The sequence below is a fragment of the Notolepis coatsorum genome (genome assembly GCF_963971535.1).
Source record: "Notolepis coatsorum genome assembly, chromosome: 7".
Classification (NCBI taxonomy): Eukaryota; Metazoa; Chordata; class Actinopteri; order Aulopiformes; family Paralepididae; genus Notolepis; species Notolepis coatsorum.
Window position 1 is genome coordinate 40,828,855 of NC_140171.1, and position 19,807 is coordinate 40,848,661.

Genomic DNA, 19,807 nt, shown 5'->3' on the forward strand with positions numbered 1-19,807 from the left:
TAGACAGCTCATGAGATTGTAGTAGGCGGACATAGCAATAGATACAAGTGGTAGGCATATATGTGAATGGAGTAGATATATGAAGTAGGCGTATTATGTGAATAGAATAGAAGTACTTAACCCAGCAATGAAACCGCATTGACTGTTAATCTGTTAACAGTCTGTTAATACTGTTAATCAGTTGACAGGACCACGGACAGACGGTGGTGAATAACTGATCCAAGGCCTCGGAGGTGCATGTAGAGCAGTCACTACAATCTTGGCCAAGACCCCGAGGCATCCATCACCTTAGTCAGCGCCAGGAGACGGGCACTCAGAGAGAAGGGGGAGGGGGGGGGGGCGAAGAGGGGGGGGGGGGGTAGACCAGGCCCATTGCAAGTTGCTGTACTCTGTCGTCTACTCTAAGCCATCCTAGGTTGTCAAAGTGGGCAGGGGTGAGGTGGGTTCTAGGAGTCAGGTCAAGCAGTAGTCTGACTAGTTTGTTTTGAGATGTTTGTAATTTGGTTTTTAGTGCCTTTGAGGTGCTTTGGTACCATGAGGTGCAAGCATAGTCGTAGTACCCTTGAATGAGTGCTCCTGCCAGGGTCTTCAGTGTATTCTTGTTTACCAGAGAGGAGATCCGGTACAAGAATCGAGTTTGTTGGTTGACTTTTTTTATTACATTGGATGCCATTTTGTCACAGGAAAGATTAGCCTCTAGGATGGAACCCAGGTAGGTAATTTCATCTTTCCTTGTGACAATATTGTCACCCACTGTAACTGAGAAGCCGTCGGTCTTGCTGAGTTTGTTATTTGAACCGAAGAGAATGGACTCTGTTTTGCCCATGTGTAATGATAGTTTGTTGTCGGCGAGCCATATGCAGATTTTGCCTAGTTCCGAGCTGAGGGTTTTTTCAACCTGTAACTTGTTCTTGTCAGAGACCAGCAGGGCTGAGTCGTCCGCAAACCCTAACCTTAACCCTAACCTGCAACACGGAACACAGAAATGCAAATGCTGTAGAGTCCTCACTGCTTGCAAAAATAAACAGCACAAACTGACTACTGCACAGTCAAACCGAGTACAAGCCCGAATGCACTGTCAAACCGAGTATAAGCCCCGAAACCCCGCCCAGACGTTGGGCTTGCGGCTCTGCAGATATACCCTACCCGTAGCGACAGCCCGGCGAGGAATATAAATGGATTGTCGAGTGGCTCGGGACTCCTCCCTGTCGTTATGGCTGATAAACCAAATGCTCAGAAAAGGTAACGTTAATATTTAACATGTACATTTAGTCATTTAGCTGGCGCTTTTATTATCCAAAGCGACTTAAACATTGTAGGTGTTAATGTTAGGCGTTTGGTGATTTGAAGCTCAATTACAGTTTGACTTACAGCATCACCATTAGACTCGTAACAATCAACTATTTAGTTGTATACAACTTATCCAGATAAGCAGCAGCTAACGTTAACATTAGAATGCCAGTTAAAAAGTAAGCGTTAACGGATATTTTGCTCAACTCTTTTTCGAAACTCTTCTTTCAGTGTCAAAATAGCAGCTGGAGCGTTGGTATGCGTTGAAAGTGAAATCAAAGGAGATGTAACTATTGGTAAGATGATTTCATTACTGTTTAATCACAGAAGATATGTACGTTAACAACTATTGGTAAGGTGATTTCATAACCGTTAACTCACAGACGAGATGTAAGTTAACTATTGGTAAACTTTACTCTCACTAAATGCTGACAGGAGGCTACACAGCTGATGTTTAGGAGCAGGGTTGGGAGGGTTACTTTATACATGATGTAGGCTAGTCAGTCAGTAATGCAATCTTGTTACTTTTGGATTACCTTAATGCCAAATATGACAAGACAAAGGATATCATTAACATGACGTTTACTTAAGTGCTTCTTTAAATTAGACGTGGAGTCAGGGACGGACTGGGACTAAAAATGGTCCTGGACTTTTTTTAATTTAGACCGGCCCCCGCCCCATGAATGAATGAATTAATGAGAACTTTATTTAACAGATTGCAGAATGGGTACAATACAGTACGGCTCAATACACACACTTGTTAAGGGGATGCAGACCAGAGAGACGTTTGTCTAGTTTACATCAGGGTCCCCCATTTTCAATTCATATTGACATTTATGACATACACAACATGCATGACATTTATGGCATAGGGACATACAGGTATTTAGTACTGATACATTTGTGTCATAAATGGTATTCAAATATACAGTACTGTTACCCATAGATCCTGACAGAGTATATACATATGATGGGGAGGGGACTGTACATTAGGAGGGGGTGGGTGGGTGGGAGAGAAATATACATACGGTGGGGAGGAGACTGTACATTAGGAGGGGGTGAGTGGGTGGGAGAGAAATATACATACAGCGAAATATACATACGGCGGGGAGAGAATACATGCGGTGGGGAGGAGACTGTCTATTAGGAGGTGGTGGGGGGTTTGGGCATTTACGGTGGCCAGTTTCGAATTGCAGCCTCCCGTAGGTGCTCTTTAAGAGTGGTTTTGAATGTGGGTAGGGATTCACATTCCTTTACAGCTTTGGGTAGGGCGTTCCACATTGATGTGGCATAATTGCGAAACGTATTAAAGGAGCTCCCGTCTTATACGGAGCTACTGAGAAATCTTGATCCCTAGTTAGACTGGCTGACGCGCCGTTATATTCCTGGTCTCATACCAAACAGTCCTTGTCCCAATGACACAATGCAGGCAGCTTACTTGGAAAATGATTTTTATTTGCTTCACTGTGCAAACAGAATATCCTTGTTTTTTTTTCCTTAAACTGATTAAATGATAATGAATATGATACCTAATTGGATACAAACATTTCGACCTGAGACCTGCGACGTGTGTGCGGTCAAAAACCATTGCCCTTTTCCGGGTCAAAACTCCTCCTCCTACAGGTGTACCTGACGCTTAAATAAAAGAAGCGCCACCCCCTGGTCACATAAATCCATTGCACATTAAGTCCATTTTGGCCGTTACAAAACGTGTTTAATCCCTTGTTTGAGCCGAATCTGGGTTTAACATGATTTGTTGAGCTTCCTCTGGTGTTGTGGTATTCACTGACCTTTGGGAAGTATTTTGACATGTACATGGGTACCTTAGTCGTAGAGTGTATCTTGTAGACCAGGCCCATTGCAAGTTGCTGTACTCAGTCGTCTACTCTAAGCCATCCTAGGTTGTCAAAGTGGGCAGGGGTGAGGTGGGTTCTAGGGGTAAGGTCAAGTAGTAGTCTGACCAGTTTGTTTTGTGATGTTTGTAATCTTGTTTTTAGCGCCTTTGATTGATTGATTGATTGATTGAAAACTTTATTAACAGATTGCAGAATGGGTACAGTACAGTACAGCTCAATACACACAATTGTTAAGGGGATGCAGACCAGAGAAAGACTTTCGTCTTGTTTACATCAGGGTCCCCCATTTTCAATTCATCAGTCAGTACTGCTACATCTATACATTTATGACATACCAGATTTGCAAATACAGTACTGTTTGTGATACAGAAGGAGTCAAGAAAAGGGAGTATATACATTTGACGTAGAAACTGTACATTGGAGGAGGTTGGGTGGGGGGGGTTGGGTACATTGGGATATTGACAACCATACTGGGTAATTTACATTGGAGGTGGTTGGGGGGGGGGGGGGGGGGGGGGCACACTGTATAAACAAGTAACACTGTACATTGAGGGGGGGGGGGAGGAGACACTGTACAAACAAACAAAATTGTACATTGGACTATTGACAAAACCATACTAGGTAAATGACTGTACATTGGAGGGGGTTGGGTTAGGATATTTACAGGGGCCAGTGTTGAATTGCAGTCTCCCGTAGGTGTCCCTTGAGAGAGGTTTTGAAAGTGGGTAGTGATCCACATTCCTTTACAGCTTTGGGTAGGGCGTTCCACATTGATGTGGCATAATTGCGAAACGTGTTTAGTCCCTTATTTGAGCCGAATCTGGGTTTAACATGATTTGTGGAGCTCCCTCTGGTGTTGTGATCGTGGTATTCACTGACCTTTGGGAAGTATTTTGACATGTACATGGGTACCTTGGTCGTGTAGTGTATCTTGTAGACCAGGCCCATTGCAAGTTGCTGTACTCTGTCGTCTACTCTAAGCCATCCTAGGTTGTCAAAGTGGGCAGGGGTGAGGTGGGTTCTAGGAGTAAGGTCAAGCAGTAGTCTGACCAGTTTGTTTTGAGATGTTTGTAATTTTGTTTTTAGCGCCTTTGAGGTGCTTTGGTACCATGAGGTGCAAGCATAGTCGTAGTACCCCTGAATGAGTGCTCCTGCCAGAGTCTTCAGGGTATTCTTGTTTACCAGAGAGGAGATCCGGTACAAGAATCGAGTTCGTTGGTTGACTTTTTTTATTACATTGGATGCCATTTTGTCACAGGAGAGATTAGCCTCTAGGATGGAACCCAGGTAGGTAATTTCATCTTTCCTTGTGACAATATTGTCACCCACTGTAACTGAGAAGCCGTCGGTCTTGCTGAGTTTGTTATTTGAACCGAAGAGAATGGACTCTGTTTTGCCCATGTGTAATGATAGTTTGTTATCAGCGAGCCATATGCAGATTCTGCCTAGTTCCGAGCTGAGGGTTTTTTCAACCTGTAACTTGTTCTTGTCAGAGACCAGCAGGGCTGAGTCGTCCGCAAACAGGAACAAGTTGCAGTCACAAGCTGACGACATGTCATTTGCATAAATTAGGAACAGTAGCGGTCCTAGTATGCTTCCTTGTGGAACACCACAGCTCACTGTGAGGGGGGGGGATAGGGTACCGTTTACCTCCACCATCTGTTCCCTCCCCTCAAGGTAGGATTGCATCCAGCTCACTGATAGACTATCAAAACCAATTGCTTTTAGCTTGTCAATCAGAATGGAGTGATTGACCGTGTCAAAGGCCTTTTGTAGGTCCAGCATGACCATGCCGCAGTATTTGCCTGCGTCCACCTCTTGTTTGATGTGGTCATTCAAATAGAGAAGGCATGTGTCAGTGCACTTTGAGGTGCTTTGGTACCATGAGGTGCAAGCATAGTCGTAGTACCCTTGAATGAGTGCTCCTGCCAGAGTCTTCAGGGTATTCTTGTTTACCAGAGAGGAGATCCGGTACAAGAATCTAGTTTGTTGGTTGACTTTTTTTTTATTACATTGGATGCCATTTTGTCACAGGAAAGATTTGCCTCTAGGATGGAACCCAGGTAGGTAATTTCGTCTTTCCTTGTGACAATATTGTCACCCACTGTAACTGAGAAGCCGTCGGTCTTGCAGAGTTTGTTATTTGAACCGAAGAGAATGGACTCTGTTTTGCCCACGTTGATAGTTTATCAGCGAGCCATATGCATATTTTGCCTAGTTCCGAGCTGAGGGTTTTTTCAACCTGCAACTTGTTCTTGTCAGAGACCAGCAGGGCTGAGTCGTCCGCTAATGGGAACAAGTTGCAGTCACAGGCTGACAACATGTCATTTGCATAAATTAGGAACAGTAGCGGTCCTAGTATGCTTCCTTGTGGAACACCACAGCTCACTGTGGGGGGGGGATAGAGTGGCAGTATGAAGTACACCCATCGAAGTATACTTCATCGAAGTACACCCATCGAAGTATACAAACACCAGTCCCTAATCTCATAATTTATAGGCTAAGCATAATGGTTGGATACTCTATGGCAGTCAGTGGTACTCAGACTTGACCAACTCTTCTTCTTCTTTTTGAGGTTTTACGGCAGTTGGCCACCAATTGTTTGGGGCATTACCGCCATCTTCTGGTATCCTTTACCTCCTACAATGTCTATTTCCCTTCACCATCATGAAGTGCAGCTAATGCTGCTACTTCCTGACTGAGCCCCCCTCTGCGAGACACTCCTTGCCCCCTGCGGGCTGACTCTGGACTTCTTGGTTACTCACAACCCCCTTCTCCAATTCCCTAACCACCTCCTCCCATTTCAGACCTTCCATGCCCAAATGTTGAACCGCTACCCTAACAATCATCTTTATCCTCTCTGTCTTGCCCTTAACCACTGCCGTAGCATTAACTACCCCTGCCACGAAGGCCACAATACAAAATTTCTCCTCCCACAGTCCACACCCCCTCTCTCTCTCCTCCTGCCCTACCCTTTCTGCCAAATGCCCTTCTCCAAACCCCTGCACCCTATCTTGACTTCCCTGTCCTACCCTCCTAGCCGCCTCTGCATACGATAACTTAGGCCATGTCCCCACGTATCTGGATCTTTTGCCAAACGGATATTCTCCGGCTCTGTTTAAAAAAAAAATCCTCGAAACCTGATCCAGACGCAAACACATAAACTCATATAAATTGCTCCAACAAGCATGCGGGCCAGTAGGTGGCGATACGCGATGTAAGAGTGGTCAGGACGACTGACAAACGATAGGAATTGTCCATTGGTTCACCCAGCCCACTTGACCATTCCTAGCATTTCCATTGGCTATATTGACATGCATAGAAGATGATAAAAAGATGGATATAGCGGAGGATTATGCAGTCCAGAGGAAACAACCAATCTTGATATGTCACGATTCAATGCTTTACTTCTGCGCACTGGGCGACGGAGAGATACAATGTCAATGTTGAGATCACAATCTCCTAGCCCCTTTCGTGACTGTGATGCACCAAGTGAATCCACAGTCACTTGCTCCTCAATAGGAAACCAACCTAGATTTACCATGAAGGACTGGTTCTAACCGAACCGTTCGTTATACAAGTGTCACAGAGACGTTTCAAAGGTACTCACAGTTGCACGAGGGTTTCGGACAGACATACGGGATGGTTTGAAATCTCGGCGTTGCTAATAAACATTTTAAATATTCTTTATAAACTGCTCAAAACGGCATTATTTCCGGAGCCAACGCCGGAAATAATGCAGTTTTGAGCAGTTTATAAAAAATATTTAAAATGTTTATTAGCAACACCGAGCTTTCAAACCATCCAGTATCTCTGTTCGAAACTCTCGTGCAACTGTGAGTACCTTTGCCATTTCTCTGTGATACTTGTATAACGAACGGTTCGGTTAGAACCAGTCCTTCAGGGTAAATCTAGGTTGGGTTTCCTATTGAGGAGCAAGTGACTGTGGATTCACTCTGTGTATAATATAATAAATTATAAAAAATTTATTTTATTATTTAAAAAATGTAATCCTGAAAAATAACCCCCATAAGAAAAAAAATATGTATTGGTAATCTGATTGTTTATTTTTTCTGTCACTATTCGAATACTGTTGATCCTCTTTACCAATTACTGTTGTATGTATGTATATGGTTTATGTACAGTATTTCAGTCTTACAGTAAAACAAGGGGGGTTTCCTTATTTTAAAATGCATTACTGTATTCCATTACTCCCCAAGTCTGTTTAGAGGCACTACATTTCTTAATTGAATTATATGTAAAGATATGCCTACAAGATTTGCTGTGTGAACAAACATCTTTCCTGTTTGTTTAAACTTTCAAGGTCCCAGGACAGTGGTCCACCCCAAAGCTCGCATCATCGCAGAGGCAGGACCCATTGTGATTGGGGAAGGAAATCTTATAGAGGAGCAAGCTCTCATCATTAATAGGTGCTTTTGTTATGTTGTTCCGTTTAATCAGAGTATGTTTGTTACCCCACTGACTGTTAATTTAGTGGTGAGCTACCACAGCAACATAAACACACATCACTGCTAGAGATAATGTGTAAAGATCCTCTCCACTCAAAAACATGTTTTTTAAATAGTTAACTCCTCCTTGGAGGCATGACTTTGACTTTGAACTTGTCACCAGAGCCTTTTTCATGAGAGGGAGAGCTTCTATGAAGTCTTGAGTTGCATGTGTCACTAAGAGGTTGAACCTATCATGGTCCAATATGTGGTAACTTGAGACATTTAGCTTTAGCATACACTGAAAGAGTAGACATTCTCTTGAAAGAATATAAGCTGCAGACTTGGAATTCCTGGTAAAAGATAACAATTTGCATTTATTCATAGATCCTTGCATTCTCAATGAGGGTAAAGGTGTAGCGAGATACTGTTATGCCATTTTAGTGAAGGAACCATATTTATTTTCAGTATAGAACCATTTTCAAAGTTTAAAAACGCATCTGGAGGGGATCTTTAAACTGTTCCCGACAGTAGAAGTAGAGTGGTCGTCTGTTAATCAGAAGGTCGATTCTGGCACGTCGAAGTGTCCCCAAGCAAGACACCTAACTGCTCCCGATGAGCAGGTTGGCACCTTGCATGGTTGCCTCTGCCGTCAGTGTGTGAGTGAATGTGAGGCATAAGTTGTAAAGTGCTTTGTCATGAGTATTGCTCTTACCATAAAGTATCCAATTTTGACCTCAAGTGTTGAAACTTGAGTAACAGCCTAATGCTACAAAATATTATAGGGGGGAAAAAGTATGTAGGCTACTTGTCTATTCTTACACAGCATTTCCCTCTACCTTATATTGATTGCTTGCTTATCCATCATCCCGACAGCTACCCAGAGAACATCACACCAGACTCTGAGGGAGTGGAACCAAAGACCATGACCATTGGCGTCAACAATGTGTTTGAAGTTGGATGTGGTATCCTTTACCTGACCTGAGCATTGACCATGGATCCAATTAACTGATCCTCTTATGTCATCAAGTCTTTATACTTATACTAGGGCTATCTCAGTGTTTCCCACAGGATTTTGTTACTGTGGTGGGTGAACCTCTGCCCCTCTAGGGGGGTCTGGGCCCCCCCCGGCATTTTTTTGTTTGTACATTTTAAAGTTAAATGCATCAATCTGGTGCACTTTGAGAGCAAAATAAATAGGCTTTATATTTTTTTTTTTTTAGAAAATAATTTTTTTTACTTTATTACTATTACAACTACTACCACTGCCAATACTACATCCATATTGGCAAACTTTATATTTAAAAAAATATATAAAAATGAACACTGCTATCTAATAGCTACATACTATTAGATTCTTGATGATCAATGTAAAACGTTCCCTTAACCAACCACTTAACAGTATCGCAAGCCCTGAAAATTGGGGACAACAATGTCATCGAATCAAAAGGTGAGATTGGGACATCTTCTGTTTGAGACTTTGTCTTAATGTGTGTGTGTGTGTGTGTGTGTGTGGAGGGTTGGGTATGTACCATTGTGTGTGTAATCATATACAATGTCTTCCCCATTGTCCTGCTGCCCAGCTGATGTGGGCAGGAATGTGATCCTCACCAGTGGCTGCATCATCGGATCCTGCTGCCAGGTCAACACCTGCGAGGTCATACCTGAGAACACAGTCATTTTCGGTTCTGGGTGTATGAGACGAGTACAGACGGAGAGACCACAGGTATGGGCGGTCACGCGCTCTCTAAAGGGGGTGGCGTAAGCAAGGTCAGGCATAATATTTAAAAACGGTAGTCAACAAAACACTAATCTTTCCCATGACAGACTACACATGACAGACGACACTGTCAATCACACCATTCTGATTGACAAGCTAAAAGCAATTGGTTTTGATAGTCTATCAGTGAGCTGGATGCAATCCTACCTGGAGGGGAGAGCAGATGGTGGAGGTAAACGGTACCCTATCCCCCCCCCCTCACAGTGAGCTGTGGTGTTCCACAAGGAAGCATACTAGGTCCGCTACTGTTCCTAATTTATGCAAATGACATGTCGTCAGCTTGTGACTGCAACTTGTTCCTGTTTGCGGACGACTCAGCCCTGCTGGTCTCTGACAAGAACAAGTTACAGGTTGAAAAAACCCTCAGCTCATTAGACAATCAGCATATGGCTCGCTGATAACAAACTATCATTACACATGGGCAAAACAGAGTCCATTCTCTTCGGTTCAAATAACAAACTCAGCAAGACCGACGGCTTCTCAGTTACAGTGGGTGACAATATTGTCACAAGGAAAGAAGATATTACCTACCTGGGTTCCATCCTGTGACAAAATGGCATCCAATGTAATACAAAAAAGTCAACCAACTAACACGATTCTTGTACCGGATCTCCTCACTGGTAAACAAGAATACCCTGAAGACTCTGGCAGGAGCACTCATTCAAGGGTACTACGACTATGCTTGCACCTCATGGTACCAAAGCACCTCAAAGGCGCTAAAAACAAAATTACAAACATCTCAAAACAAACTGGTCAGACTACTGCTTGACCTTACTCCTAGAACCCACCTCACCCCTGCCCACTTTGACAACCTAGGATGGCTTAGAGTAGACTAAGAGTACAGCAACTTGCAATGGGCCTGGTCTACAAGATGCACTACACGACCAAGGTACCCATGTACATGTCAAAATACTTCCCAAAGGTCAGTGAATACGACGATCACAACACCAGAGGGAGCTCCACAAATCATGTTAAACCCAGATTCGGCTCAAACAAGGGACTAAAAACGTTTCGCAATTATGCCACATCAATGTGGAACGCCCTACCCAAAGCTGTAAAGGAATGTGAATCACTACCCACTTTCAAAAACTCTCAAAGAACACCTACGGGAGACTGCAATTCGAAACTGGCCCCTACAAATGTCCTAACCCAGTTGTACAGTAAATGACCAAGTATGGCCTTGTCAGTATTCCAATGTACAGTGTGTGTGTGTCCCCCCACCCCACCTACCCAACCTCCTCCAATGTACAGTTTCTACGTCAAATGTATATACTCTCTTTTCTGGACTCTTTTCGTATCAAACGGTACTGTATTTGCAAATCTGGTATGTCATAAATGTATAGATGTAGCAGTACTGTCTATCTGTATGTCATGTTATGATTTGAAAATTGGGGACCCTGATGTAAACAAGACTAAAGTCTTTCTCTGGTCTGCATCCCCTTAACAATTGTATGTATTGAGCTGTACTGTACTGTACCCCTTCTGCAATCTGTTAATAAAGTTTTCAATAAATCAACACATCCGGAATGTGTTAAAATCATCTAAATTTTTGAAAGGATAAGGCCGGTGTAATTGCATGTATTTGTTCTCGTCAACATAGCTTATGAGAAGACAATGCATTTCTCCTACTAACTAGTATAGTCCACCAGATTATAGCTCATATCCAGAAGAAGATAACGTTGTCCAACAACTTGTTAAAACAAGTCAGAGCCATACAGTTTCTTTTGTCAGTATAATTCATCATTGTGATGAACATGAGCATTGTACTTTTTTCTTTGTTCATTGCCTTCTTTATGCTGAAGTCTGCCTGAAATTGAACTACTTTCCCTGGATCGAAAAAGCAAATGGTTGACATTTCGTAAGGTAGTTCCAGGAATAATTACAATGCCCATGTTTATCCCAGTGATTAATTATACTGACCAACATAAACCATACAGCTGTGACTTGTTTTAACAGGTTTCTTGGTCAATGTAGTTATCAGACCTCCAGGTAGAAGCCATCATCTGGTCTTGGCTGGATGGACCATACTTGTTGGGAGAAATGCATTGTGGGGTTTGGTCTTTTCATAGGCTATGATAACTAGAAAAATAAAAGGCTGGCCTTATTCATTAACCTGTAAAGTTTTCTTTTGCTTGTGTTGCAAGGGAATTAATTGGGGGGTGGGGGTGTTTACCATGTCTTTGTTTGCACCTTTTTACCCTAATGTAAATGTCTTCATCTTTCTTTCTAGCCTCAAACCCTCCAGCTTGACTTTCTGATGAAGATCTTGCCAAACTACCACCACTTAAAGAAAACTGTCAAAGCCAGCCACAATACTGGCTGAAGTCTACCTTCACACCCACTAGAAATAAATGACTTGACTTATGTAATTTTTGGTCTATTAATATGAATAGTACTGTCCTACAGTGTCAGCAATTTGTTACTGTAGGAACGTACCTAAAGTATGAATGTATAACAGTCGGAATATGTAGGAAGCTTTAATCATGTTTGTTTTCTCTTCTGCTTAATGTCATTAACAATATATATTATTATGCTGCACTAGGTGATCTGTATGCATCATTTATTTGACCAATCTCAAACTCCACCCTCTTTTCTTGATCCGGCGGAGTTTGAGATGGGTAAATTGTGGCGGTAGGTGTTTTGATATTAGGGTGGGGCAAACTGCTGGGATGTTTTCTATAAGACTCAATAAACGGCTTTGAAAATGCTGGTGGTGGTGTATTTCAAGGAGACAGACTAATAAAGCAGTCGTCTAGTACTCTTGAGGGTTCCTTCTTGGTTCAAGTCAGACTCTTGACATCACGTTGAAACCGCCTTCGAGTGAGATACTGAACCCCTAACTGCACTGCCAGGCCAGCAACCCTGCGCTATTATGACCTCTTAGGAAGGATATGTGAAAAAGACTAATTTTAATTGCCTCATGTAAGTTGACAATTTTTAATATAAAATAGATATTAATTGAGATATAACTGCCAAATTTTACGAGGGACCATTAGAATTGTGTGTATGATTAGGTGGGACAATACCAAACATTTCAATATCTTACCTTCTATTTCGGACTTTACGGACAGAGTCGTTTTCTCATGTTTTATTGAGTGAGTTATTTGACAAGGCCTCAGTAAAATATACAGCATGTAACTTTGTGCCTCAATGGTGAGAAGACCATGTTAATTAGCGACAGCCACCAGCACAGGGACATCACACAGAAGCCCATTAAACCAGTACAAACAAACCTGGTGTCAGAACACGTTATGGAGTTCACATGTTTAGCCTGAAGCTTGGAGTTTATAAAGGTGTACTTTTGCCAAACTAAATCAGAAACAATTGCACTATGCTGCGATTTTCATGAAACAGTAGAAAATAATGTACCACAGCAGATGTGGTCGACTGCCATTAAAACATTCCATACACACATTTCGGGGGGGGGGGGGGGGGGGGGGGGCTGCACACAGTGTCCATGGTATATTGAGCAATAAAATAAAAGGTTTCACTTTTGCTTTTAAGAACTGAATGCTAAACATTATTATTAATGGCAGGGCCCCTTTTATGTTGGTAGTTTTGGCATCTACATCCAGTGCCTTAAATCATCCCATAATCCTAGTCTCTTATTGTATCACTGGTCAGTAAACCAATTTGATAGGATTCAACTACACACACACACACACACACACACCTGTACTAAATCCATGTACAGCAAGATCAGCATTCACTGGGGGGTAAAAAGAGTGCAAGGAGAAGAAAACAAGCCAGTTAACACTATTGAGGCCAGACTAAGGGCTAGATCCACAAAGAATGGATTGCACAGTGCTAATTGCACCCTTACTTACAATTCATTATGAATTGAAAATGGGGGACCCTGATGTAAACAAGACGAAAGTCTTTCTCTGGTCTGCATCCCCCTGCGCGGTGATTGATTGAATGAAAATTGTATTAACAGATTGCAGAATGGGTACAATACAGTACGGCTCAATACACACAATTGTTAAGGGGATACAGACCAGAGAAAGACTTTCGTCTTGTTTACATCAGGGTCCCCCATTTTCAATTAATAAAGAATTGTAAATAAGGGTGCAATTAGCACCGTGCAATCCATTCTTTGTGGATCTAGCCCAAAGTCTTTGAATTGCAGTTTTGGTGAGACGGTTATTCTCCATCTCCAACCATTTCAGGACATCAGTTTCTACACAACACCTCTCTGGACAGGAAGTGGTCACTTCTTGAGAGGCACACCCTCTGAATAGTCCTCCAGCACTCCTGCCAAATGGTCGTTGTGGGTCTTGAAGCGCCTCTTCTTCTGGCCACCGGGCTTCTTCCTCCTATGCATTGGTAACTGCAGAGAGAAGAGACAGAGTTAAGACAGAACATACAGGCTCCAATCACAGGTCAATTGGTTAAGTGATATAAAGATTTAGACCCCACGCCATCATTCCTAGATACATTATGGTTATATATACTGTATATACACACATATATATATATATATATGGTATAGTTTGGGAAGACCACTTTAGTTATTAATGATATAGTATTCGCAGACAAATTATTTGATATGGTTGATAATTTTCTTCTTTTAAATAGACTACACAGTATTGGTTTTGATAGCAATGCTTGCGGTTGGTTCCTGAGCTATTTATATGCTGGACACACCAATGTGTGAAAGTAGGGTGTACGCAGTCAGAATGACTACCCATTACAAAAGGTGTTCCACAAGCATCGATCCTGGGCCTCCGTTCTATTCACTATCTATATTAATGGTTAATGCCATTATGTTATCCCCGAGTGGCTGTCAAGCTCATCTATACGCAAATTACACAATTATCTACTGCATTGCGGACTCTGTACAATCAGCTATTGGAAATCTAGAACTAATTTAATGCTCTGCAAGATGAGCTCATTGGCCTTAAGCTTGTACTCAATGCAAGCAAAACTAATTTATGGTGTTCTCTAGGGCCAGAGATATTACTAAAAATAATTAGCATATTACGAATAGAAATAAGTAATAGAAAAGGTTACAGAATATAAATATCTTGGAATCTGGCTAGATGAAACATTTTCATTTAAAAGTCATAGTTACAGCCATTAGGACTGTCTATGTCTACCATACTACCGCGCTGCGGACAGGGTTAATTTTGAGGTTGATTGCAGTCTTTGGTTATAATTTTGTTATAAATAAGGTAAAAAATAAGGTAAATAAGAATACCCTGAAGACTCTGGCAGGAGCACTCATTCAAGAGTACTACAACTATGCTTGCACCTCATGGTACCAAAGCACCTCAAAGGCGCTAAAAACAAGATTACAAACATCACAAAACAAACTGGTCAGACTACTGCTTGACCTTACTCCTAGAACCCACCTCACCCCTGCCCACTTTGACTACCTAGGATGGCTTAGAGTAGACAACAGAGTACAGCAACTTGCAATGGGCCTGGTCTACAAGATACACTACACCACACAGGTACCCATGTGCATGTCAAAATACTTCCCAAAGGTCAGTGAATACCACGCCCACAACACCAGAGGGAGTTCCACAAATCATGTGCAAACCCAGATTCGGCACAAACAAGGGACTAAAGACATTTCGAAATTATGCCACAACAATGTGGAACGCCCTACCAACAGCCGTAAAAAGATGCGATTCCCTACCCACATTCAAAACCGCTCTTAAAGAGCACCTACGGGAGGCTGCAATTCGAAACTGGCCACGTAAAGGTCCAACCCCCCCCCCCCCCCAAATAGACAGTCTCCTCCCCACCGTATGTATATATTTTCTCCCTACCGTATGTATTTTTTCTCCCGCCCACCCACCCCCTCCAAATGTACAGTCTCCTCCCCATCATATGTATATAATCTCTGTTAGGATCTATGGGTAACAGTACTGTATATTTGCATATCGTATGTCACAAATGTAGCAGTACTATATACCTGTACCTGTATGTCATGTATGTCCCTATGCCATAAATGTCATGTATGTTGTGTATGTCATAAATGTCACTATGAATTGAAAATGGGGGACCCTGATGTAAACAAGACAAACGTCTTTCTCTGGTCTGCACTGCATCCCCTTAACAATTGTGTGTATTGAACCGTACTGTATTGTACCCATTCTGCAATCTGTTAAATAAAGTTTTCATTCATTCATTCATAATATAATTATTTAATTCCGTAGAATCCACACGCAATCACCAATGATTTCTTCCAAATGAAGTAATTAAAAACACAGGCGCACCAATAAATAATTTGAGGCCAAAAAATGTATTATTATAATTATAAGAGAATAAGCATTTATTTACTGAACTAAAAAATGCAATGGTTATGTGATATTGTGTGTGTATGTGTCCAGAGGGGCGCTCCTATGTTTTCTCCCCAAGCCGCCTGCTGCATCTTAATAAACTATCAATTTATATGGAATTCTTTAAACTTTGTGCCCGTTGCCATTATTATTCATTTCTCCCAAATGAACGTTCCGACGGCCTGTCTGCGGGAAGTCAGCCCGTGCACGTTGCAACATATTTAACAGCAGTCTGTCAGCGCTGCGCTGTTATTATCACTCAACCAATACATCGGTTGAATGACATATTTTGTTGTACCGTATTGATTACAGTATTATTGTAATTATTTAATTCAGAGGATGTCTGTAAAATCAACATCATTATACACATGACGCACATGAAGTGTTAAGAACACACGTGCACCAGTCTGTCCGACTTAGTCTGCTTTTCAGAGCTGTAAACATGATTCATTCATTGCGCACTAGTTGAGACCTATTTCAGAACACGCTGCCTCTATTCTATTCTATTCTATTCTATAAGAGAATCCATAATGCAGCGAAGTCTATGTGACAGATGACAGCTAATCAGGTGGGGGGCGGGGGTTAGGGATGGACACAAGAGCTATTGTTCACACCTGACTGCCAAGGTGTTAAAATCAGGCACGGTCTAGGTCAGATTGTGCCGGCAGAGAAGATTCTTCAGAAATGCTGAAAACGTTGCGCAATTCAGAAATTGGTACAAATTTAGATAATGGCAATTTTGAGTGATTTGAAATGTTCTCTATCTGTTTCCTTATTTGCAAAACTTAATACAGCTTGTAAATGTGTTAATTATTGTTAACTTGTCCGGCTGTATAATCTCCCTCGCTGTTTAAAGAATTACAGTTGAGTGTAACGTTTGTCTACTTGTGTGTGTGTGAGAGAGAGTGAGAGTGAGAGTGAGAGTGAGTGACTCCTTTATGCGACGGAGAGATTCAGATACAATTTACAAGGCTTTGCTCCCCTTCGCGTAATTCACTCACAGCTCGGGCTGTTGTTGTGATAGAGACATGATCATAATAAGGTTTTTGTTCACATGAGTCTCCCGAACAAGTAAAACCAAGCCCTGAGTTGATCAGAGCTTCCTACGCTATGGTAACTTTCGCCCACCGCGTAATACCTCTGGGAATCCACGGAGGCATGACACATTCACCGGTAGGGGTAGATGCGGAAAAGTTACCATATCTTAGCGTAGGAAGCTCTGATCGAAACATTGGAAACATTTGGATTCTGTCTATCATTCTGCGCTTAGATTTATCACTGGTGACATATGATGCGCACCACTGCAACTTATGAGAAATCATGTGTTTAATTATCAATGTTTATTATTAACTTGTTAATAATCTGTATGTCTCGACGATATTGGAAATGAGGGTGACCTCAATTGTCCTTTCGAGAATAAATTGAAAGGGTTTTTTAGAGATGGAAAAAACAAAAAGACTGACCACTTTCTTTGGTCCCGTCTCTTGCATGGAGGAGATGCCTTGTTTCTTAAGGTACTCCTCAATCTTCTCTTCATCCATAGAATCCACTGGAATACTCCGCCACAGTTTCTGGAATTCTAGGATTTAATAAGTGGTACGAGTGAACAGGAATTCCCTCATCAAGCCAACAACAAACAAACAGCTATAAAAGACATCAACAAAACTGAGTTGGATGTACAGAGGGGCAGAGGGGGGTTGTGACAGGGACGTTACTCTTCATGCGTTACTACTTCTAGTAATTGTCTTGCATATGCCTTCCATAATATTGTGCTAATCCAGTCTAAACATGCAATAACCAATCCACATGGGGACAGATCTGGGATCATTTGCTACCAGAGAAACCTTACAAATGTTCTCTCACCGTCATCAACCACAAACTGGCAATGTTTGTCATTGTAGAACAACACTTTTCTCTTGTCTGGTCTGGTCACAAAGATGATTTGATCCCCTAAAGCCTGGAAGAGAAAAGGCAATGGGTTAATTCCTCACTCTTTTTCAGTGTCAAGTTTGAAATTACTTCAGTGAGTGGATCCTTCAGACCAAGAATCATATAAGTCTGGTGTTAGTTTTAAAACTGTATCAATGATTACTTTCGGATGATGCATTATATTCATACTCCCAAGTTACTTACAAGTGCAAAACATACATATATGGTTATTCGTCTCAGGGTTGTTGTAGGTATTGAGGTATGTGTCTTTGAGTTTTGTTGTATATTGAGGTTTGTGTCATCTGTACAATGTGTACAGTATGCATTACCTTAATGGCTTTGGCCGAATTGGGCAAACCTTCCTCCACGTCGTCCAGTAACACTCCTCCCAGGCCGAGCTGGTCGTGTTTATCCAGCAGCCTCAGCAAGGCCTTCTTGTCCTTCAGGTGGTACTTAGGCTTAAAGGCATACTTCCCATCCCGCACCTCAATCTTTGGATTGCTGGCCAGGGCCTGGTGTTTGGGGGTGGGGGGCAGAAAGTGGTTTTAGGTTCAGGTTTTGTTTTAAGGACCCAACAAAACAGCTTTCCAAACATGTTTCCGTGGTAGAGATGTGACTGACTTGACTGGTGTTGTTGGCCATTCTCATATGAAGAGAGTTGGATGATGTTCCACTTACGTTCCACTGTCAAACATCTCTGCCCAAACAGAAGTAAATCGACTGGTGCTACCTTTACTCATTATTTTCCCTTAACATATTGAATAGATAATCGTATATTATTGTTCCCTCCATATTTTCTAGTCTCTTTTGTAAATAACCAAAAATTTAAGTTAAATACTTTAATTTCACTGCATCTGTGCAGCCTCGTTTATTCACTGTGTCCATGGAAACGATGATGAATGCAGTCATAAAGGTATGGTTTCTTTACACAGAAAAGACAGCCTGTTTACTTCTCTGATAATTACATCACTGCATAACTCATAAATGTTCAGACAAGGTTAATTTGTGGTTATTAGTGATTCTCTGTAAAAACCCAATTCAAGGTTATAGCAGCATTTTCTTTCAAACTGTTTCTGTTGCAGATATCTGGATTTGGTACAAATCTTGGCCCTCTTGGGCAGATATGTGACATAGAAGCATAGAGACAGCTCTGCGTAGGAGTGTGAATGTTGGCCTTCACTCAATTGTTGAGGACCTATGGGAATTCAGTTTTACATGGAGGGAGGGACGTGGAAATCAAAGATCTTTTCGTATTGGATGTCATTTGTATGTGCATGCCCACATGCAGGATGTGTTGTTGACAAATTTGCAATTTTCCATCAACAGAATATAATTTTCATATAAAGTACAAAAAAATGCTTCTTTGTTTTGTTCAAATTGTCTTTAGCGTGCAATATTACATAGCTAATACAATACAGGAAAAAAGTCACTTCAGGTCTTTGGCTTATTTGAATAATGCCTCTTTTCCATTGCATGGTACCTACTCGACTCTACCCTACTCTACTCTACTCGCTTTAGGTACCTGGTACTTCGTTCCTTTTCCACTGCAGGTACTAAGTACTCAGTTTGTCTCCGTGTGGGGAGGCCGGGCCGCTGGTGATCAGCATGAGAGCTCCAGCATAGCTATGTCCGTGAGCTTGGCAAGCCAGAGTAAAACACAGTCTTCAATCAATCAATAACAACATTAACCAGACTCTCGTTGTGTCTATTCTGCTAACGCTAACGTTACCTCTCATTGTGTCTATTCTACAAGCTTTAACGTTACCTAGGCTCTCGTGTCTATCTGCTAACGTTAACATTAGCATTAGGCTAACAACAAGCTTTAACGTTACCACTCATGTCCCTAACCCTAACAACAAGCTTAACTAATCAGCTATCTTTTTGTGAGACTAAACTCTCCACTCGGTGGCAAATTGTGTTGATGTCGGTTTTGTTTCATCAATAAATGAGGCAGAATACACAGTGACTGTATCCTTTTTTGTTTATTGCACTTGTTTCCTGCTGCAAACATAATGAAATTCTACGCGAGCCATTAAAGATGGCGGCTTTCTGTTTTTGTGCAGACGCTCCAACGAGTGACGCGTCTCTCTTCTGACCAATCAGTGGTCTGCAGTGTTTCACGTGACTTTTCTGATACCAGTTCTACTCGCTTGGAACCTCGACAGAGCAGGGACTAAAGAAGTACCCAAAAATACCCAAAAAGTACCTGGTACC

General features: G+C 41.9%; 2 protein-coding genes across 2 annotated transcripts in view; one reads left to right on the forward strand and one right to left on the reverse strand.

Moving 5' to 3' along the window:
• The first annotated feature begins 1,172 nt into the window (after positions 1-1,172).
• Positions 1,173-11,912, forward strand: LOC311232003 (dynactin subunit 6-like). The gene is made up of 7 exons (XM_084318659.1): positions 1,173-1,242; positions 1,522-1,586; positions 7,471-7,576; positions 8,471-8,559; positions 8,997-9,044; positions 9,178-9,320; positions 11,605-11,912. Exons 1-7 carry the CDS (start codon positions 1,214-1,216, stop codon positions 11,695-11,697), a joined length of 573 nt encoding a protein of 190 aa, XP_084174785.1. The 5' UTR covers positions 1,173-1,213; the 3' UTR covers positions 11,698-11,912.
• A 277-nt stretch (positions 11,913-12,189) lies between these two features.
• Positions 12,190-19,807, reverse strand: part of LOC311232002 (general transcription factor IIE subunit 2-like) — a 49,328-nt gene continuing 41,710 nt past the window's right edge. The window contains exons 5-8 of the mRNA XM_084318658.1: positions 17,923-18,105; positions 17,528-17,621; positions 17,128-17,243; positions 12,190-13,704 (exon numbers count right to left, since the gene is read on the reverse strand). Of these exons, the coding sequence (XP_084174784.1) occupies positions 13,585-13,704; positions 17,128-17,243; positions 17,528-17,621; positions 17,923-18,105 (513 nt within the window). The 3' untranslated portion in view covers positions 12,190-13,584. The remainder of the gene's footprint in view (positions 13,705-17,127; positions 17,244-17,527; positions 17,622-17,922; positions 18,106-19,807) is intronic.